The 18,820-nt window shown below is 43.5% G+C and overlaps 1 protein-coding gene across 9 annotated transcripts in view; it reads right to left on the bottom strand.

Annotated features, from left to right (window-relative positions):
• The window catches only part of NHSL1 (NHS like 1), a 186,254-nt gene that overhangs the window by 72,015 nt on the left and 95,419 nt on the right, over positions 1 to 18,820 (bottom strand). The window contains exon 1 of one of the 9 annotated variants that reach the window (XM_075413947.1): positions 6,647 to 6,727. The exons of the other annotated variants lie outside the window; for them this stretch is intronic. Within the exon in view, the coding sequence (XP_075270062.1) occupies positions 6,647 to 6,725 (79 nt within the window). The 5' untranslated portion in view covers positions 6,726 to 6,727. Of the gene's footprint in view, positions 1 to 6,646; positions 6,728 to 18,820 lie in introns of those variants that run through there. 9 annotated transcript variants of the gene reach the window in all.

Genomic DNA, 18,820 nt, shown 5'->3' with positions numbered 1-18,820 from the left:
AATATGTCTTGTTTTATTAACACTACAAGGTATCAATAAGCCAGATTTACGTGTTGCCAGCTGCAATGCCAGCAAAGCGCAAGTTTGCTTTACCTCCAAAACGTTTGCACAAGCCAACCGAGAGTTAAGGAGAAAAGTGATGGATTTCAGAGAACAAGCGCACTTTTACTTGAAGTATCAGAGCCCACAGTACGGAGCGAGTGGCTCTCTACTGGGGACAAAAGCAGAGTTGATCTGTAACTGTATCCACACAGAGGTTTGAAAATCTTGAGGATGTGCATATTTTTCAATAATTTGCCATCAGATTAGGGCAGAGAAACAATAGAGGACTAAAAATCTGTTGCAATCTATCAGGCTTTTAATACCATTTCCTTTAAAAGGCATTAGTTTGGCCTGTGCACGAGCCATACGGAGTACAAGCAATTTCAGAAATAGTTCTGAGCTCTTTGGGAGCTGAAAGCAGGAGCAAAACCCCTGCATCCTGGGAGGGCAAGGGGCCAAGGACCACAGCACCAGCAAACCCAGACTTCCAGCGGGCAGTGGCACTGGGGCGGGCAGCAGCGATGCTCCGCCAGCCTGGTCCCCCTCCAGGGTCTCGCTGCAGCAGCTGCCACCTGGGAGCCAGACTCCTTCACTGGCCTGGGGTCCCCCAGCTGGCTCCCGTGTCCCCCAGGGAGGCTGTACACCCTTTTCTGGTTGTCCCTCATCAGTGGTACGCTGCATGCCCTATGTTGCTCCCCCCGAGCACAAGACGGAGGTCATCATACCCACCACGTAAATGGCAATACGCTGTTTTAATCACCACACTACCACCTGCGATGGGCTCTGCAAAAGCAGCACTGCAGGTTACCTACATTCACACTGCGGCAGCACATGCCATACACAAAGAATCGAACACGACACATACTCGATAAATCAAAGTCTTTGCAAGGCAACACACCATCACACCTTTCTAAGGGGTCATTGAAACTTCTGGCTCCCCAACAGCGTGAGAAAAACCAAGGCAAAAGACACCACGTGAGGAGAAGCTGACACAGGAAAAATAAGGGAGTGGCAAGGAACTCTTTGAAGATTTTCACATTCAGTAACAGTTGACAAGAACAGACAAGACACCAGGAGTATTTCTCCTGGCAGGAGCACTGCCAAAGTGCCAAATGCTGCAGAAGCCCTCTACCACCACAACCCGGCATGCACAGGCACACAACCTGACTCAGGAGAGGGGTGGAAGTCACCGATCGTCAGAGTCCTGAAAAATGGGCTCCAGAAGGCACGATATGAGTATCTGCCTTGTTAATCAAAGAATTTGCTTCTCTACTCCTCCAGCACCAGACAATGCGCTGCAGCTATAAAACCTCGTTACCTTTTATCATTTCATCTTAAAGTGTTGGCCTGGGGGAGGGTGGGACGCAGTAAGAAACATAGTAAAATGGATTTTGATAATGCTGCCATAATATGCTTCTGATTGCTAGTGTGACTCCATTCGCCAGGCTGATAAAGGCACCCCTTAAAATGCTTGCGCCTTTTCTGTGGAGTTTCATGATCTCCTCACTGTGTTTCAGCTTTAATCTGAGTCTAATTTTCTTTACAGCACTCCAAACCAATTCTCGACTACAGGGCACTGGGTACAGCAGTAAGATCGGCAAACACGCTGTACCCACCGTCCATAACCAACCACAGGCTGTCCAATCCCCCCTGTTTCACATGTGGATACATTGCTCCAGCTCCTTAAAGCCACACACGGCTTCTCATCCGCTCACAAGCAGTGAGGAACACACGAAGCGTCCACCACCAGCAGCTCCATGCGACGGCAAGCACAGGTTCACAGCCAGCAGCAAGCGGCCAGGCTACCAACATCTTTTCTTACAGCAAGGCAGCACACCAAGGCCTTCATACTCATGTTACTGATTCACTTATTAGGTTAATTACAACACCCCAACATTAATCTCTTTTTACCCAGCATATTCCAAGTTCATCCCTCCCTTCATCCACAATGCTCTCGTGTCTTGACTCTCAACAGGGCTTATGAGCCATATGGCAATAGCACAGGAGACCAGCAGCTGGACCTCCACATGCCTCGCCAGAAAAGCATGGGCAAGGAGGCTTGCTCCCTATGGCACACGCAGGGAATGCGCAGCAAGACAAGCCAAAAATGCAAGACACATACAGAAATGCCCACCAGAACAGCTGTTATTCATCCAAGACCTGAAGTCATTTTGTACAAATGGGCACGGTCCTTCCCCTTGCAAGGTTTTCGTGGCTTGTTTTGGCCAAATGAACAAAATTTCCAAGGAAACTCAGGCACAAGATAAGCCCTTGCTAAGAACACCAAGAGAAAAAGGGAATAAAACCTTTTTTTTTCAGGCATGTAATGAAAATAATATTCAAGTTACTTTCCATTTTCAAAGCATACCAGTTCCCGGCTTTATCTGACGCAATCTGATAACATCAGCTGCTATTGTACGAGCTGGATGCAGCAGATAAAGCTGGGAGTGAGGAGGCCAGTCGCCTGCATGAGGCTCTGTAAGTAGCCGTCCCGGCCATTCACTGCGACAGACTGAGCCCTTCTGTCACTCAGGGCACGGAAGGCCACAAAGGCTTGCTCAGTGCTCTGCATGGCCTGGGATTTGCAGAGATGGAAAGCAGTTCAGTCTTTGCTTCACACCGCTAAATGAGAAGGCAAAGGACGAATCCTCCCAAGTCACAAGGATTCTGGCTTTTTTTTTTTTATATATGTAACATCCTTTAACTGGGAAATATAAATCTCATCACTATGGAAAGAGAAACCTGGAATAAAAACCATAGCAAATAGTGAATAATAAAATACCCAACTCTGTTCAGAACATCCTATTCATTTATAAACAGATTTAGTTCTCATTCTTTCAAATTTTCTGTTTTTCACAAAACACATCACACAGAAAGGTCTCAGCTTTACAGATAAGACAGAGCCGTTGTCCTTAGCAAGAGTAACGAATGAAAAAGAAGAAAGCATTCTTTCATGAGCTAGCAGACAACAGAACACTGAGAAGAAATCCCAGTAACTGAAGCTACTGTTTAACAAACACTAAAAGTAATCTGATACTGCCGTTGGCTCGCTCCCACATCCGTAAAAGAAAGAAAAAACCTCCAAAGTCCTTACCAAAACTTTATCATCACAAAAAGCCAACAGGTGCCATGGTTTAGCTAGGTTAGCAACAGCATACTGCATCTTTAAACTTCACAAATTTGATAAAATGTGAAGTGGAAATAGGAACCACAAGAGGCAGGCGATGCTCTGACTCGGAGGCAGCGACGGCCTCCCACAGCAGCAGTCACTACCAACAGTGTCAGACTCCAATTCAGCAGGCATTTAAACCAAACCAAACCCAACCCAACCAAGCCCTTCACATTTCTGCCAAAGCTGGTCACCAGGGGACCTCAGCTTAACTTTGCTGCAGGAAAATCAACCTCCAAACACTCAGCACCACTGGAGTTTGTCTGTAACCGTGAATGAACACATGATGGTGACAGTCCCTCCACCACTGTAATACTGTTTTTCTTGCAGGCTGTTCAAGGATGTGTTGCTGAACTCTGGCTGATTTCAGTCCTATGTTGTTTATTTACAATCAATCTGGCAGTGAAGAACTGCAGAGGAACAGCGTCACAGATGCCGAAATGAGGCCGAGCTGGCAACGCAGAACCTCCACAGTATGACCAATTTAACAGTTCTATCAGAACAATTGCTACAGCTTAAAAAACCTGAAGCCCTGATATAGTCCCTTGATTGTCACAGCTGCTACATCACACCACATATATTTTGAATATTGAGTATTTTGCAGCAGAGATGCTGTAAGGTGAGCAGGAGTGCCAGGCCCTACTGCTGCAGACCATCGAGATCTCTTCAGCGAGGATGCTGTCCCAGACCACGGGAAAGTTCAATAATTTGACTGTATTATGTTTCCAAACATCGCTAACACTACCGGGGGGCATTTTCTGCGGAGTACTTCAGCACTGTGAAACCTCTCCAAGCCCAGTTCTCATGATGCTCGATAAGGACCCCAAAGGCAGGCCTTTATCAACATAGATAAAGCTCAGCCAACAATCCCCTGCTGTGCTCTGCAGTTATCACTTGAACTGGTCCCAGAAAGCATTTCCACTCTTAAACACTTTTGTTCCTTAAAATAAACATTAACTGAGTTTAAAAGCAATGCAGTCTCCCTATCGCAAAGAGAAATAGTACCTGTCCTGCAAATAACACTTTTAACTGATGGCTTAATTACTTTGCCATTCTTTTGTTTCTATGGACTGGGAATGAGTGAGAAGGAAAGCGTGCCAAGTGGGGCAGAGCTGGTGTCCCGTGTACATGCTTGTACTGCTGTGGGACATCACCAGAGAAGCACAAGCGGTTCCACTGGGAAAAGTCAGGGAAAAAAGCAGGTTAACTTGTTTTTCCTTTCACCGTTTCCAGGATTCAACACTAAATATTGACACTTCAATAATCCGTAATTCAAAAAGAACAAATGAAACACATGGGGTCACACGGACTTCAGTCAAACTCAATTTAAAGGAACCAACAATAAACCTGGTCTGAAATATGTAAAAGTGTGTGGCTAGGGATCAGAAATTGCATTTAAATTTTCTCGTAAGTCAAACGATTGTAAGTCAAACAATCCGATTGCTTACAATTCAACAAACCTACACACAGACACACAATTTTTAAATTATTAAACAGAATTCTTCTCTCTTCATTAGGAATATGTTGAAGCAACAATAAAGAAATGAATGCACGTGGACAGGGAGAGCAGATGCTCCCACTGCGTATATTGGAACTACACCACACCATTCAGATTCTGAACTTTATAAATGCAAAGAAGATTTAAGATCATCAGCATGTATTTACTATCTCTTTCTAATACTGTAATAAGGCAATTAAGTATTGCTCCACTCCTCTGTGTCTACTCAGCTGAAAAATTCTACAGTTTCAATTCAAGTGCATTTTAGAAAGGGGGAGATGGACACCTTTCCCTGCAGACAGCGCGAAGAGAAAAAGGAGGCAGGCGGCAGGGAGGGTGCAGGGATTTCCGAGGGCCCTACCTATGCTCCTCGATCCCGTTTCCACACTCCGGAGACGCAGGTTCCAACGGAGCGGCTGCTCCCGATGCCCTGAGCTCGGATGCCAGAGCAACACCTCCGAGGGCACCGCAAGAACCAGCTCCAAATGACGACATCACGACTTCGCAGGAACGAACCAACCCGTCACCCAGCAAGAACGACAAAACCGCTCCCCCTCGGCTGGCGGGGGCAGAGAGGGCCCGTGTCCTGCTCCCCAAGAGCATCCCTGGAGCTGCTCCCCAGCACCGCTGCGCAGCCACAGCCTCCGCCGTCTTCCCCAGGCCCTACAGTAAAGTGGCTGGGTAATTTCACCTAAATGAAGCATTTTCGTTTTGCCCTCTGCATGAACCAGAATTGACCCTGTGCTCTAAAACAGAGAAATTCAACAGATGAGCTGGATTTTTCTTTCCCTGCATTTGAAGAACTTGTTTCCTCTTGAAAAAGGCCTGAAGCACCCCTGTGATAAATCACACTCCTCCTACAGGAGGGGACATCAAACGAAGCTTGCTTAGCACTAGATGGAGAATACTGTACCACAGAAAACAAGACATATGCCCAGTTTCACTAAACAGTATTAGCATCGTGTGGCTAGATAATGATTTTTCAATTGCTAATAATAACTAGCCATTGTCAGATGATCAGCATGAGACTAATGAGGAAAAGAAAAATCAATACAGTTGCAAATATATTCATGTACTTTTTTTTTTTTTTTTTTTTTAAGGCCTGGTGCAAGATAGCCAGCCAGCTGGCTTGTGCAGGAAAAGCTTTCTTTGTCTTGTGAAATTTCTCCCCCATCACCCTTAAATACACTTTTCTGAGCAACCATTCCACAAACAGCTGGGTGCCTTTGCTTAGGTGGTCAGAAAAAAAGGGAAGGCAAGCAATAAGGCTAAAAACAAAACAGCTGAACACTACCATTGTCTGTCCTATTCTGTCCCTATTTCCCATCTGTATTTGCTAGTGAAACTTGAAACTATACGGATAAAAAAAGGGAGAGAGTCATCACAACTCAGGAATTCTTTCTTCCCACATTCAGAGGGAAAATAACCTCAGATCTAGGGTTATTCAAAAGCAATTTAAAAAAAAAAATAAGTACTCATCAACTGCATTAAACATCTGTGAGTCTGTTAGCCATTTTTCTTATTTTTTCCTGGCCTTTTCATCCACTGATTATTTCTACGGCTTTCAATTAGAGTGCCACATCAACAGCTCTGCTCATCTAAAACAATCATTTTGCTGAAAAGAAGCATTATTGAACTGAAAGCAAGCACTCAAGACCTCTCAAACATAGACATAATCACGTGCACAAAGACAGTGTCATCCTGTATCAACTTAGCGGTCCCACCGGATACAATATTTACATACACTCTCCTGAAGTGGAAATACACTCTTTTCATACGAAAATTGTTCCCAATGCCTTCATCCTCCAAAAGAATAAGAGAAATATGAGTATTTTCCTTGTTTATAAGTCTGTTTTACTTATTTATTTCCTCACTAATGACAACACAACACTAAATGACCAAAAAACAACTAACGAAAAGGAAGCAATCTCTCTTACTCGGCCAGAAGGTGTTGTCGTCTTTGCTCAGTAACTTTTTCTTGAGGCGCCTGGGCAGCTTGGTGTGAGCGTTTCCCATTTTGCTGGAATACAGCGGGATAAGTTCCTCCTCCTCCTCCTCATCGTTGCAGCTGGGCTGCCACTTGCTCCTGCCGAGGCAGCCGACCATCGGGTCGGCGGGCAGGCAGCGCACATAGGCGATCATTGTGAGATGCTGCGCTCAAGGATGTCCCTGCGGTCCCCAGTGGCTAGCCTGGAGACGAAGGGAGTGGCCTGCTCATAACCCTGGAACGGACGCATTCAAAAGGCTGCGGAGGAAAAGGTTTTCTCCTCCTTCGCACTTAGGCAAGCTAAGCTGCTCGGCTGTGCTGGCAACTGCCCTTAAAGAAGGAAAACATTAAAAAAAAAAAAAAAATCAACCACCGGGTTAAGCAGCTCAGTCCAGCTGCTGGATGGATGCTGCGGCCCCAGCTCGCAGCCACGAGCAGGGAAATACGGGGCTGCAGAGAGCTGGGAAACCCAGTCACCTGCCACAGATTTCAGACTGCTCCCTTCCTGCTTCCGCTCCAGTCTGCTGCCTCTCTTAAGCCTTATCCCCGATTATTCACCACCCTCTGAACAACAGGCACTATGGCCGTACACAGATGGCCATGTCCGAGAAGCTTATTTAAAGCTAACTTAGGGTAATCGCTGTGACACTGACGGCTACAGAACCGTAACTGGTACCTGCTAAGAACGAGAACATTTACCTTCTTCTAGAACACCAAAGCAGGAAAAATATACAGACTAAAGAGCAAAGTGTTGCAATTTCAGTAAGGAAGCTCCCTTTCAAAGTCAGAATCACAATGACTGTCAGCAAAAGCAGGTGGTATCTTCCAGGTTAGACTACAACTGGATTGATGCTGAACACAAAGCACAAGCAATAATCAGTTAGCACTCAGTTCCTACTGCATAAATACATAAACCCTCACAATGCCTCTAGAGGGCAGGTATTATTCCTATTTAAAGATGAAGACATAGTCTTGAAGGGATTTAGTAACCTGCCCACAGAGTGGAAAAGCCAGGATTAGAGTCGAGGTATTCTCAGTTCTTTAGCCTCACCCACAAGCCATTAGTTCGTGGCACCTCTCCCAAATACCGCACTACTAAGCAAGATTCCATGCTGGTAACCACGCCAACACTCATCTTGCATGCCCTATACTGTTCTTCTCCGGGATTCAGGAAGTGTGCCCTTCCTGGGCTTTTGAATTGGCTGCCATAGCACAGTCAGACTGGGACAGCAGGAAAACCAGCACATAGAGAGACACGAACCCTGCACAAACCGCTTAAGTTTGCTTTCTATTTTATATTGCTCAAAAAGATTACATGGGATAATATTTGTTTTTAAAAATGGGACGATATTAAAACCCCAGATAAAGTACAACGAAGACCAATTCTTAGTCTGCTTCCTTATGTCTTCTTTATACATGTTTTGGTCGCAGCCCATACCATCCACGAAAGTCACTGCTCTATATATCGGAGCACAACAGCATGAGCTGAGTATTTACACATTTTAGAAAAAGCTTTATCTGCTATTTGGTGCATATGTACAATAAACATTTGGACACACACAAAAAAAATCACTGTTTAACAAAAAAAGAAAAAGATCAGATGCAGACCTCCTCTTTCTCCCCCATGTACCTCCTGCTGCCTGCACTGGCAGCCACAGCCTGGAGGCAGGGTGCACACACCAGCTGCCCGCAGGCACCGCACCGGTGTGGCATCAGCGTTCCAACACGCCAAACACAGAGCACCACCCAGCATAAACTCGTCTGCAACGCTGATTCAACCGTGCTGGCTCAGTGGAGAAAGTTAGCAAGAGACTGGCTTGTTCAGTATTTGGGTTTTTTTTGTTTAACGTTCTGTTACTTTGCACAGCAACCTGAGCAAATAATCTTCACTGCATCGGGTTTTATACACACCTTGCATGGTCGAATCTCAGCAAACTTCCAAACAGATGAAAACAAGGTCTTCTAGCATGAAACGTGTCAGGTAACTTGAATAAACAGGGATGAAATAAGCTCTGCTCACAATTTTACATTTTTTGACAACGGTTTCAAGTATCTGCAAAAACATGGACAGAATGGGGGAAAATATGCCAACAGCACGGGCAGTAGCTGTCGGCACCGCTGACGCTTCTGTACATATAGCAGAAACTCACCAGCATAAACTGAACACTGGCAACCAGGCATCTGAGGCAAATATAAATTCAAAGCCAAGCACATTCACTCATCAGACTATGAGAAAGACACAGCTGTGATTAACACTAGCTGAGTTCAACTCACTCATCAACCACGCCGATATTCTTGCATCCACCAGAATAAATGAATGTCTAGACAGTCCTCCTGGGTGGGATGAAGCTCCGAGAGTGCTGTTAGTAAACCAGTTGATGAGGAGGCCCCGTTAGCGCCTCCCTGATGAGACAGTACCTCTGTAACCCAGTTGTCTAGCCACTGTGCCTGCTGCCTCACCCCTTCGACTCCCTGCGATTATCAGCGTCACTCTCACACATCTGAGAGCATCAAGAGGCTATTGATAAAAGAGCGCACTGGGGCTTGTATTTATTTCTCCTGAAGACAGGAACAGTATCTTTTATTAGACAGGAATACAGTTGGTTTTCTGGTATTCTTTTTATTTTAACCACTTAAAATAATGTCATCAAATTACAGTGCAAAAGGGTATTGGCCGATGTTTGCATGCAGTCTTTCACATCTAGGCAATCTCGTTACTTGACATAAAAGTGTAGATCTACACATCAAACCAGTATTATTAGGCAACACGCAGCACAAACACGGGAGCAAGGAGACAAGGGACACAGACAAAATTCAGTGTTCAGCAGACTCATATGTTCCCAAACACTTAACAAGATGACACAGGATAACATATTGGCCTGGAGTCCCCATGACATTTACCGCGCACTTCTCTAGACTACAGACATACTCAATTAGCCATGTTTCCAATGCGTGCTCACGAAGTAAGGCTGATGCTCAATAATGGGATCAGGGCTGAAATCCAGTTTAACGAGTATATTTACCATATGGTAGGCATTAATGTCCCCACAAATTTCTTACTTGAAGAATAAATCTGTTCTTTCCTGAAGCCTGGAAGACCTTGGTAACATATATGATACAAGATTTGGTGACGGTTATGGTCTCAGCTATCAACAAATGCAAAGCCATAAAGAGGTAGGAGGAGGATGTACCATCTCACACGAGAAAGACATTGTGTCTATTCCCTCTTCCTCTCCTAGTCGCCCCCCCCAAATCCTTCAAAAAGAAACTATTATTTTATACTGTGTCCATACGGAGCAATAATCTAAGTTTGATACAACACTTCACCCAAAATTTTACCACAAAACTTCTGATTAAACTTCAGTTATTCTACTGCAGCTATAGCGCTGTTTTATTTTTTCAAATACACAAAAGTGATGCTGTTGATTTTTCTCAGCCTTGGGTTATCATTTATGTAAAGATTTCCCCAAAGTAACATTTTATTTCCTTTCTTATTCTTTTTCATACCTTTTAAAAATTGAACTATTAGTAATGCAAGTCTGAATGTTCTGAGCAGGCTGTTAAACATGCATATTCATCTTTATCAGCATATTTCATTTTTGCTAAACCACCTCTTTACAGTCAGGCTCTATTAGGGAGAGCTTGAATACTTAGGGAGAAAATTGATTACATTCTACTGCAAACAACATTCGGTCTAAAGAAAAAAGATCATTAAGAGTTTGACAGACTTCCAAAAATGTGACAAACTCAAAGATTAAAAAAAACAAAATTAAAAAAAAAAACCAAACCCACACAACCAAAGAAAACATTAGCCCCTTTATGAGACAAGCATATATGCTCCTAAGCTCTGAGAACAGCCATGATACTGATGGTTCATTACACACAGGAGTTCAAAAAGCACATAGAATATACCTAATGGCAACTCAGGGGATTTGCAATCATGAAGTACGGTCATGTGAGTCCTACTCTGGTATTAAGACAATCTTTGTAAATATGCTACATAAGAAATTGTATCATCAGTCTTTATGTACAATTTCTAGATCCTCTGGATAGAAGGAAAATGGTAATATACACAATCTCATGAAATAATGGCACTTTTATGAACACCACACACAACAAAACCATCAAGTTAAGTAATTTCTGATAGAAGTCCAACAGCCACATGGAAATTAAAGAGAGCCTGTAGAAATCCACCGGGATAAACTCTACTAAAAATAGAATTGCTGTCTAATTAAGGCAGTGATGGGTTGATGTATTCTAGGCTTTTTGGCTGATCAGCTGGAGGTTTTAAATTGCACTTAAACAGCTATTTTAAAAAAAAAGAAAAAATTATTTACACATTAAACTTATTTCATCACAGCTGTATACCATCAACTAAGCCCTAAAATAATATTCTCAGGGAGCAAATATCCTCCCTTTACAGATGGACAACTCGCCACACAGCAAGAACACGCCCGTCGCGGCGGAGCACCTCAGCATCCTCGGGAGCTGGCAATGAAGAGATCAGACACGGGATGTCCTGCTCTCCTGGCCCGTGCGTGTATCCTCCCTCTTTCCTGTGCATTCACTCAGTGTGTCTGAAGTCTTAACTCATGTTCCTTAAACACACATACAGCAAACAAAAGCTAAAGAATTTCAAAATGAAGGGAAAAAAAAACCCCTCAAGGTACCGTAATTCACTTTTTAACTGAATATGAATCTTTCGAACAGGAAGCGAGCAGGAGGTATCAGCTTATGGTGTTCAAAGGAAGCCCAACATTTAACAAGCTCGTACAATACTGACAGACATCAGGGCACAGGGGAGATGAAAGGGACCCGGGTGGGGCGGCAGGCACCGCTGCCAGGGTACACACAAAGCTTCGTGATCCTCCAGAAAACCTCTCTCCATGTGCCCATCTTCACATTCTCCAGCATTAGCTCTATCCCCTACTACTTTCATGGATATATTTTTATATCATATGCTTGCATCCACACGGCATCTATCAAGATTTTAACTTTTTTTTTTAAAGGACATTGGTAATAAGGCATGCGCGGCTTAAAGAGCTCGACAGGCACGACTGCTAAAAGCAGTCCTAGCAATCAAATATGCTTTCTAGAAAGCTACAGCAAGCGTCGCCAGCAACTGCACGCCTAACAAACTGGATACAAACCCCTAAATGCTGGGGCATTTGGCTAGTTTAATTCCTGGTACCCAAATAGCCAGTCCTGGGTTCAAAGCATCATCCTTCGGCAAACCTCAGCCCTCTGCAGGGACACTGAATCTCCAAACCATTCGATACAGCAGGCACCCATAAAGTACAACAGAAAACAAAACTAAAAACAAGGTAAAAGGATTGTGGGTAATCAATGCCTTGGTGGAAAGCAAAAAAATCTTTACAAACCCTCTCGACATACGTTTCTTGCTTTCTGGCACCCTCCAGCAACCATGGCCCTACTAGCAAAGCATCTTGTCTGGTTTCATATTCACTGTAAACTCAGAATTAACACCTTTGCTGTTAAAACCACGCAGAGATTGCTGCACATACTTTGGTATCTGTCTTTCCATCAACAGCCTTCTTCTGTCTCTTCATATACAAATCTCTCATGCTGACAGTGGGGGAAGAGTCTTTTCTTACTATCTGGAACAGTGTCTCCGTATCTCCAAACCGCATCAGCTCTGAGCATACTCATTACCCCCTCTTTTATATCTTAATTTAATTTTTCCTTTGCTGCTATGTAATAGCCCTCTGTAATTATTTTTAATCCAATAAGTATTTTGATATACAGCACATATGTAAGACACTAGAGGAGAAAAACGCACTTTGCATGATATTATTGGCAGTGCCTGGGCCCTTAAAAATACACTTCTGTGTTCTAATTATTCATCTTTAAATTAGGAAACCTTAAGAGCAACAGGCAATGTCATATGTTTGATATTAAATCTTGATTACCACCCTGCAATATTTAAATGAGAAAGCAAATAAAGCCAGCTGTATAAGCATCAGGCAACTCAGAAAAGCCTTTCTACGCCTTTCTGTTTCAGTTCTGTCACCATACAAAAAGTTAAAGTATTTTGGTTGGTGCATTCTGTGAACCAGACCACCTTCGGGAAGGGGTGACACACGTTTGGGACAGAAGATGGAACCACTAGCGAGACGGAAGCAATTAGATATTACTGCTGGCGGTTCAAACGGAAGCTATTCTTGCTGTCTTTCTCCAGCGGTTAGGTCCCATGCATCTGCTGATCCTTCTGAAAACACAGAGCAAAAGATGACACTGCCAAAAGGCGGGAAAGGAGAAGGCTTCCAATCTGGAGCGACAATGGATGGCAGCGCCAGTAACACCGGTACACCCACGCACTCTGCGAGCAGAGGAGTCACACCCCGACCAGCCTATTTCACAACTCGTATTAAATGGCAATTCAGACAGAGTTGGGTAGGATTACCCGTTTCAGGTCTGCTCATTAAACTCATTACCATGGTAACAGGAAGAGAAAGAAGTCGTCTCCCCACTCCTATTTTCTCTCACAATTCCTTTAATGGATTTCAAAGCCTGAGAAGGGAAGCACCTTTCCGATACAGAGCAGCAGCAATCTCCCTGCCTTCGATACAGAGCAGCAGTAACCTCCCTGCCACCCAAGCAGCTCACTAGGAGAGTGAGTCCACGCGCAGTGGGATTTTCGATACAAAAATCAAAGCAACTTACACTACTTGACAACAGCCATTGTCAAAAAGCAGCCATCAGTCAGAAGGCTACAGCACCCTAGCCCTCCTCCTCCAGGAGGGGATGCTTTGCTGGGGCTGCCTTCTCTTCGGGGTACACACACTGTCATCCCTGCCAAAAACGCAGTGCCACCCCCCGGACCCCCACGTTGCTGGGAGGCCTGCTTTGGCCAGAGGCAGCATGGACAGCCAGGAGGGCTTTCAAGATTAAAACAACAAACATGATTAAGAGAATTCAAATCCGTATTGAGGGATTTCATTATTTTCAGTGCGTACTTCTAAAAACATTTTGGTTTTACATGGACAGAGTGCTTCAATGCGTGCCCTATAAAGAACTGCTTTTAAGTTCCACGTAGGAAAGAAACAAAGTGAAACTCAGTTTCACTAACAGCGTGCTGCTTCAGCATATAGTAAAAAAAAAAAAATAATCTGGAGATGTCAAAAGACAAGATGATCTGTTGCTCACCATTTTAGACAGAAACAGCCAGGTATTACCCACCCTGCAAAGTCAAGACTTTCCACTCCGTAGGGCACAACATCGAACACCGAAGAGCATCAGTCAGCTGCTGCTGGGCAGAGGCATTTGTTCACTCTTTTTCAGACCACAGAGCAGCAGCTGATACATTAGATACAAATACATTACAATACAATGCAATAATATTAAAATGTTGATGAAGGAGCAAGAATGGCAAACCTAACTGTCATAAAAATAAGAAATTCAATGGTCGTGTTTTTCACTTTGCAGCCTGAAAGGGTTCCCCTGCCTATCGGCACACGTTTCAGCCATGTGTTCGCTCAACTTGGGGTGCTTCCTCCTAGCACGACCCTGGCCACCTCCACATCCCGTGCCACTGCTTTGCATCGCAGGTGCAAGGATCTCGCAATTACTCCGTGCTACAGATCCCTCTCTCTTCTGTCATGCTACTTGCCAGTGTAGGCATAGCTTCTCATAATCATTGCTGTGTGCTTAAGATAAAGTAGTTTTATTATTTTCAAATGCACGACCAATGAAAAAAAAACAACCTTGTCACACAGTTCTGTCAGTAGCCTAATGAAATGTTACACTTCAGCAAAGAGAAGCACGTTAAAAGAACTAAACCAATACTTTATGTCAAGTATCATCACATTAACCTGGAATGGTTCAGTACAAAATTTTTAATCTTAAGTGTCACATTTACTTGAAAATCATATTTATGCAAGATAAGCCAGTTAGCAATAGTTTCTTAGGAATAATGGCTAAATACAGCCCACCTAACTTTCCAACAGGTCACATAAAGGCTTTTTAAAAGATTAAGTAAACTCTTGGATTTATAGATCGTGGCAGAGGAATGCATCAAATTCCATTACAAAAAGTAATGACAAAAAATATGCATCCATTGCCATGAAAAAGATTAAGCTAAGGAGAAGCAGTACAAAGTAGCCATATTTCAACCCAAAACAAAGTCACACCCTAGGAAGAATGTTCTTCTTGAGTCCTGGATCAATAATATATTCATACGACGTGTCAACTTTTTTAGTATGAATTATATATTCTTGACTTCTACAAAAAATTCATATTGACTGTAACTTTGGTGTCTCTAACAGCAAACTTTTTGCACTGCTTTTTCATGCAGAATACGAAGTTATTGAAGTCAATTGTTCTTACAATATCTGATTTTCCAACAAAATGATTAAATGCAGGTGCTATAGCTGCTACACAGCCTCCCAGTGCCCTTCTTTCTTGGTATCTGGGGTTACTGGTCTGTAAAAAACACGAGTCAAATGGGTGAGCTTCACAAAATCAACCAGAAAGAGCAGCCATCTGTATACATGCACAGTAAGCACACAAATTAGTAGATCCAGTTGTCTATGGGTTTCATTTTCAGTCTGTTCACTAGCAAAACAAGATATTAAATTAGTCCTGAATTTCCAAGCAATATTCATGAAAATAAGTCTCCTTTCTGACTACCCTCCCTACATGCCAAGACCGAGTCAGAGAGGATCTCCTCTGCAACAACGCTAACTGAGCACTGCAAAATGCCTTGGCTACGACAAGACTCATATCAAAGCCATAAACTAGAACATGGAAAATTTATGTAATTCTTCAAATCCATACCTGTTAATTTCAGAATTATATGTTCTGAAATTAACAGAAGTACAGATTTGAAGAATTATGTACTCTGAAATTCCGTATTTTCACAGAATACATCCTCCTCAGGCTACTGGATCAAGAGAAACTTGAAGCTGAACAGATCATTATAAACTTTTTTGCTCTTGAAAAGAGTCACTCAGCCTTTACACGTATTTTGCACTGAACTTTTTTTTTTAAAAGAAAAATCACAGGAAAGCCACGCAAATTAGCATGATAATTCAAGAATGGGTTTCAGAATTTTGGAAGAAAAGTAAACTTATTTTTAGCCTATCTGAAAACAAACGCTTAAAAAGTGAAGCCGTAAGTAATTAGAGCAACCACTGCACAGGAGAACAAGATGAGAAACCCTTAAAGCTCTTCAGGCTGGAGCTACAAGCTGTTTGACCCAACAGGGTGGGACATCTCTCACCACCGCAATCCCCCAGCTAGCCACTCGGCAGGGGCACTGCCCTCGCCAGCCATGCTGCTCCCGGGCGTGCACTGAGTCATAACGATACACAGGGGCACACTGAAGACCAAGAAAAATAAGGCTCTGAAAAGAACCAAAAACTGTCTTCCAAACATCCGTTAGGCAGTAAAAGTAGCTTTTCATTTTTTCTATTCTTAAATACATTCTTGGCCTCAGTCCTGCCAAGGAGAGCCTGTTCCCATCCCAAGTCTTGCCACATTTGCAGAGGGGAAGGGAGCCGAGGAAGGTGTAACTCCTTGTCATGGAGAAAGGCCCAGGAAGTGTTCTGAAACCTTCAGAAGGCTAATAAAGAAACTGAGACAACTTGACAGCTTTCATTTACCTTTTCAAATTCACTTTTCCAAAAAGAAGAGGTGAACAAAAGTGACCTTGCTCCTCATAAATTTCTCAAAACATGGCTATGTAACAGGCAGGAGAAAGAACATATTTAATTTTTTAAATTCTAATTAAGGTACTAAGCACATACTCCTTCTCCTAATTTAACAGTCACCTTTAGTCCAGCACTCTGCCTGTAAGGAGAGAAGTTTAACACCAAACCTTGCATCCTTCTTCCTCAAGAAGGATTCGGTGTTCCCACTGTCTGCTGTTTTCCAGCGCAGTTTGCATGGGGAAGAGCACCTATCCACAGTGTGCTGCACAAATGATGGCTCCTGGTTGCCAGCAACTACAAAAACCTCATTCTGACCTTGAATTCATCTGAAGTATGAAACTGGGACAACAAAAAGCAAACCTGACTGACTAAAGAAGGGTGCATTTATGCATTCAGATGACGGAAAGCTTTTCTCCTATTTATTTAACACTAATCTCCCTGTAAATGAAGCCTTCAGGCAAGTGTCTAACTGGTTGACCTTAATAATGAAGGGAAGAAAAACCTGGGTTTTCCTCATTACTTAAGCGTCATGCTTCTTTATCCCACATCAGCATGTTGAAGATGCAGCAGTTCTCTTAAGGCTAAAAGACACACAGAATAATTCAAGACTTCGTGACTGAGGCGCAGACAGAAAGCACATTCACCTCCTAAAGAGCAGGATCTGCATTGCTGCTGGTGCCTTTACTTCAGTACCACAAGTATTAGTCCTTGTCTTCCCTATGGGACGTGGCTAAAATTCCCGTTTTATCTTCCTGTTTCAGCAAGTATTGATGGGTTTAAATTAAAATGCGGACAGATTAAAAATCAGAAACTAAAAGAGGCCAGGATGCTGTGCTGCAAAGACCAGATTCCCAACAGGTGTCTGAATTAGAAGCATTTGTGGGCCAAGAAAGACCTTACAACAAGCAGCCAACAGCGAGACGCAGCCATATCTCACTACATATGTAATGACAGCCCACCACAGGAGCAGAGCAAGAGAAAATTGAAGGGTGTCAGCGAGGTCCGAAGCTCCTGTGGGAGCATGAAATCTGTAAGTCAAAACTTCTCAGGAGCATGCCGCACACCCAGCGCTAGCGGAGGACAGGAGAAGGCCAGCGGCCCCAACCCGGCTGAGCTTGCAGGGGTATTCCCACCTCAGCAGCGCCCGTGGCTCAGTCTGAAGCGATGGATGGGGTGAGCCGGCAGCCTCATGCAGCACACCCCGCTCCTGGCCCTTCCTTCCCCCGCCGCCAGCCTCCAGCGAAGCAGAATGGAACAAAGCGAAACCTCAGAAGCTGCAATTACATATTTAAAGGGATCGTTCTTCCTGGTTGTCACAGGAGGACCAGCAGAAGCACATGGACATGGGATGAGTACAGCACACGCACAGTACAAATGGAGCCCTGTCCCCAGGCTTCCAAGTAGCCCGCCGGCCCTCTGTCACAAACACCCCTTACCAGCTCCAGAAATTCTGACTTAAAACTCTCCACGAGCTTATCAAGAACCACCTTGAAAACACTTCTTTGTCCACATTATCCTGTTTGGAAGTCTGTTCCACAACTTCCCTCCTCGGATGGTTTGGGAGCTTTTAATGTCTTGACTTCAATTAATTCAGAATGCACTCATAACCATTCATCTTGTGCCAATACTCTCCTTGGACCTCAACAGGTTTCCTCCCTCCTTGTGGTACTGACCTCCCAAGCTACCAGCTAGACTAAATAAGCCATGCTTTTGTAATCCCTCTGCATATGACCAGCAATTAAGTTTAAAACATTTTACAGTCTGAAGGTCCAGATAAGTTGCACAAGAGCTCCAAATGCCAAAAAAATGTTCTGAATTTTTTTTTTAAATATAGCTAGAAAAATGTGAGACGCTCTAGCGGACTGGAAGTCAGATAACACTGGGATAGTGTTAAAAAAAGATGCCTGGGGTAATTACAGACTGTTTTGCCAGTCATTAACCACAGACAAGATCACAGCTGTGACAGGACTCTGAATAAAAGAATTAATAAAATTTCCATCTCTTAATACCAGGTAATATGCTTTCATGGGGAACAGTTCTCTCATTTGACAGTCTTATGGCATTTCCCCAGAAGTAACAGCGGCCTTTTGCACAAATGCTCTTGGCGGGGGGAAAGCCAATGCATAAGAGTGACAAGCATAGACAGTACAAATCTGGTAATGCAATACTTAAACAATGTGAAATCATTACTATGCTTAAACCACTGAAAAATGTATGAAGATATTTATAGGTTCCAAGTATGTGCATGCTGTTTCAAAGACCACTTCAACGTGAAATTCTTTCAGTGCTTATGAATCCAATCAGCTGTGCATGCCACTTTTTGCATCTGTTTTAATATTCTCTAGCCTGCACGCTTTTACTGCTTAAAATTAAGTGTTGGCTTCTTGCTGCAATTTGACAGAAATTCACTGCCCTCTACTACCGCTTTGCACAGCAACCACTTGCAGCCCTCC

The sequence above is a fragment of the Opisthocomus hoazin genome, chromosome 2 (genome assembly GCF_030867145.1).
Source record: "Opisthocomus hoazin isolate bOpiHoa1 chromosome 2, bOpiHoa1.hap1, whole genome shotgun sequence".
Classification (NCBI taxonomy): Eukaryota; Metazoa; Chordata; class Aves; order Opisthocomiformes; family Opisthocomidae; genus Opisthocomus; species Opisthocomus hoazin.
Note: the sequence above shows the minus strand (reverse complement) of the source record. Positions and strands in the feature narration are given on the sequence as shown.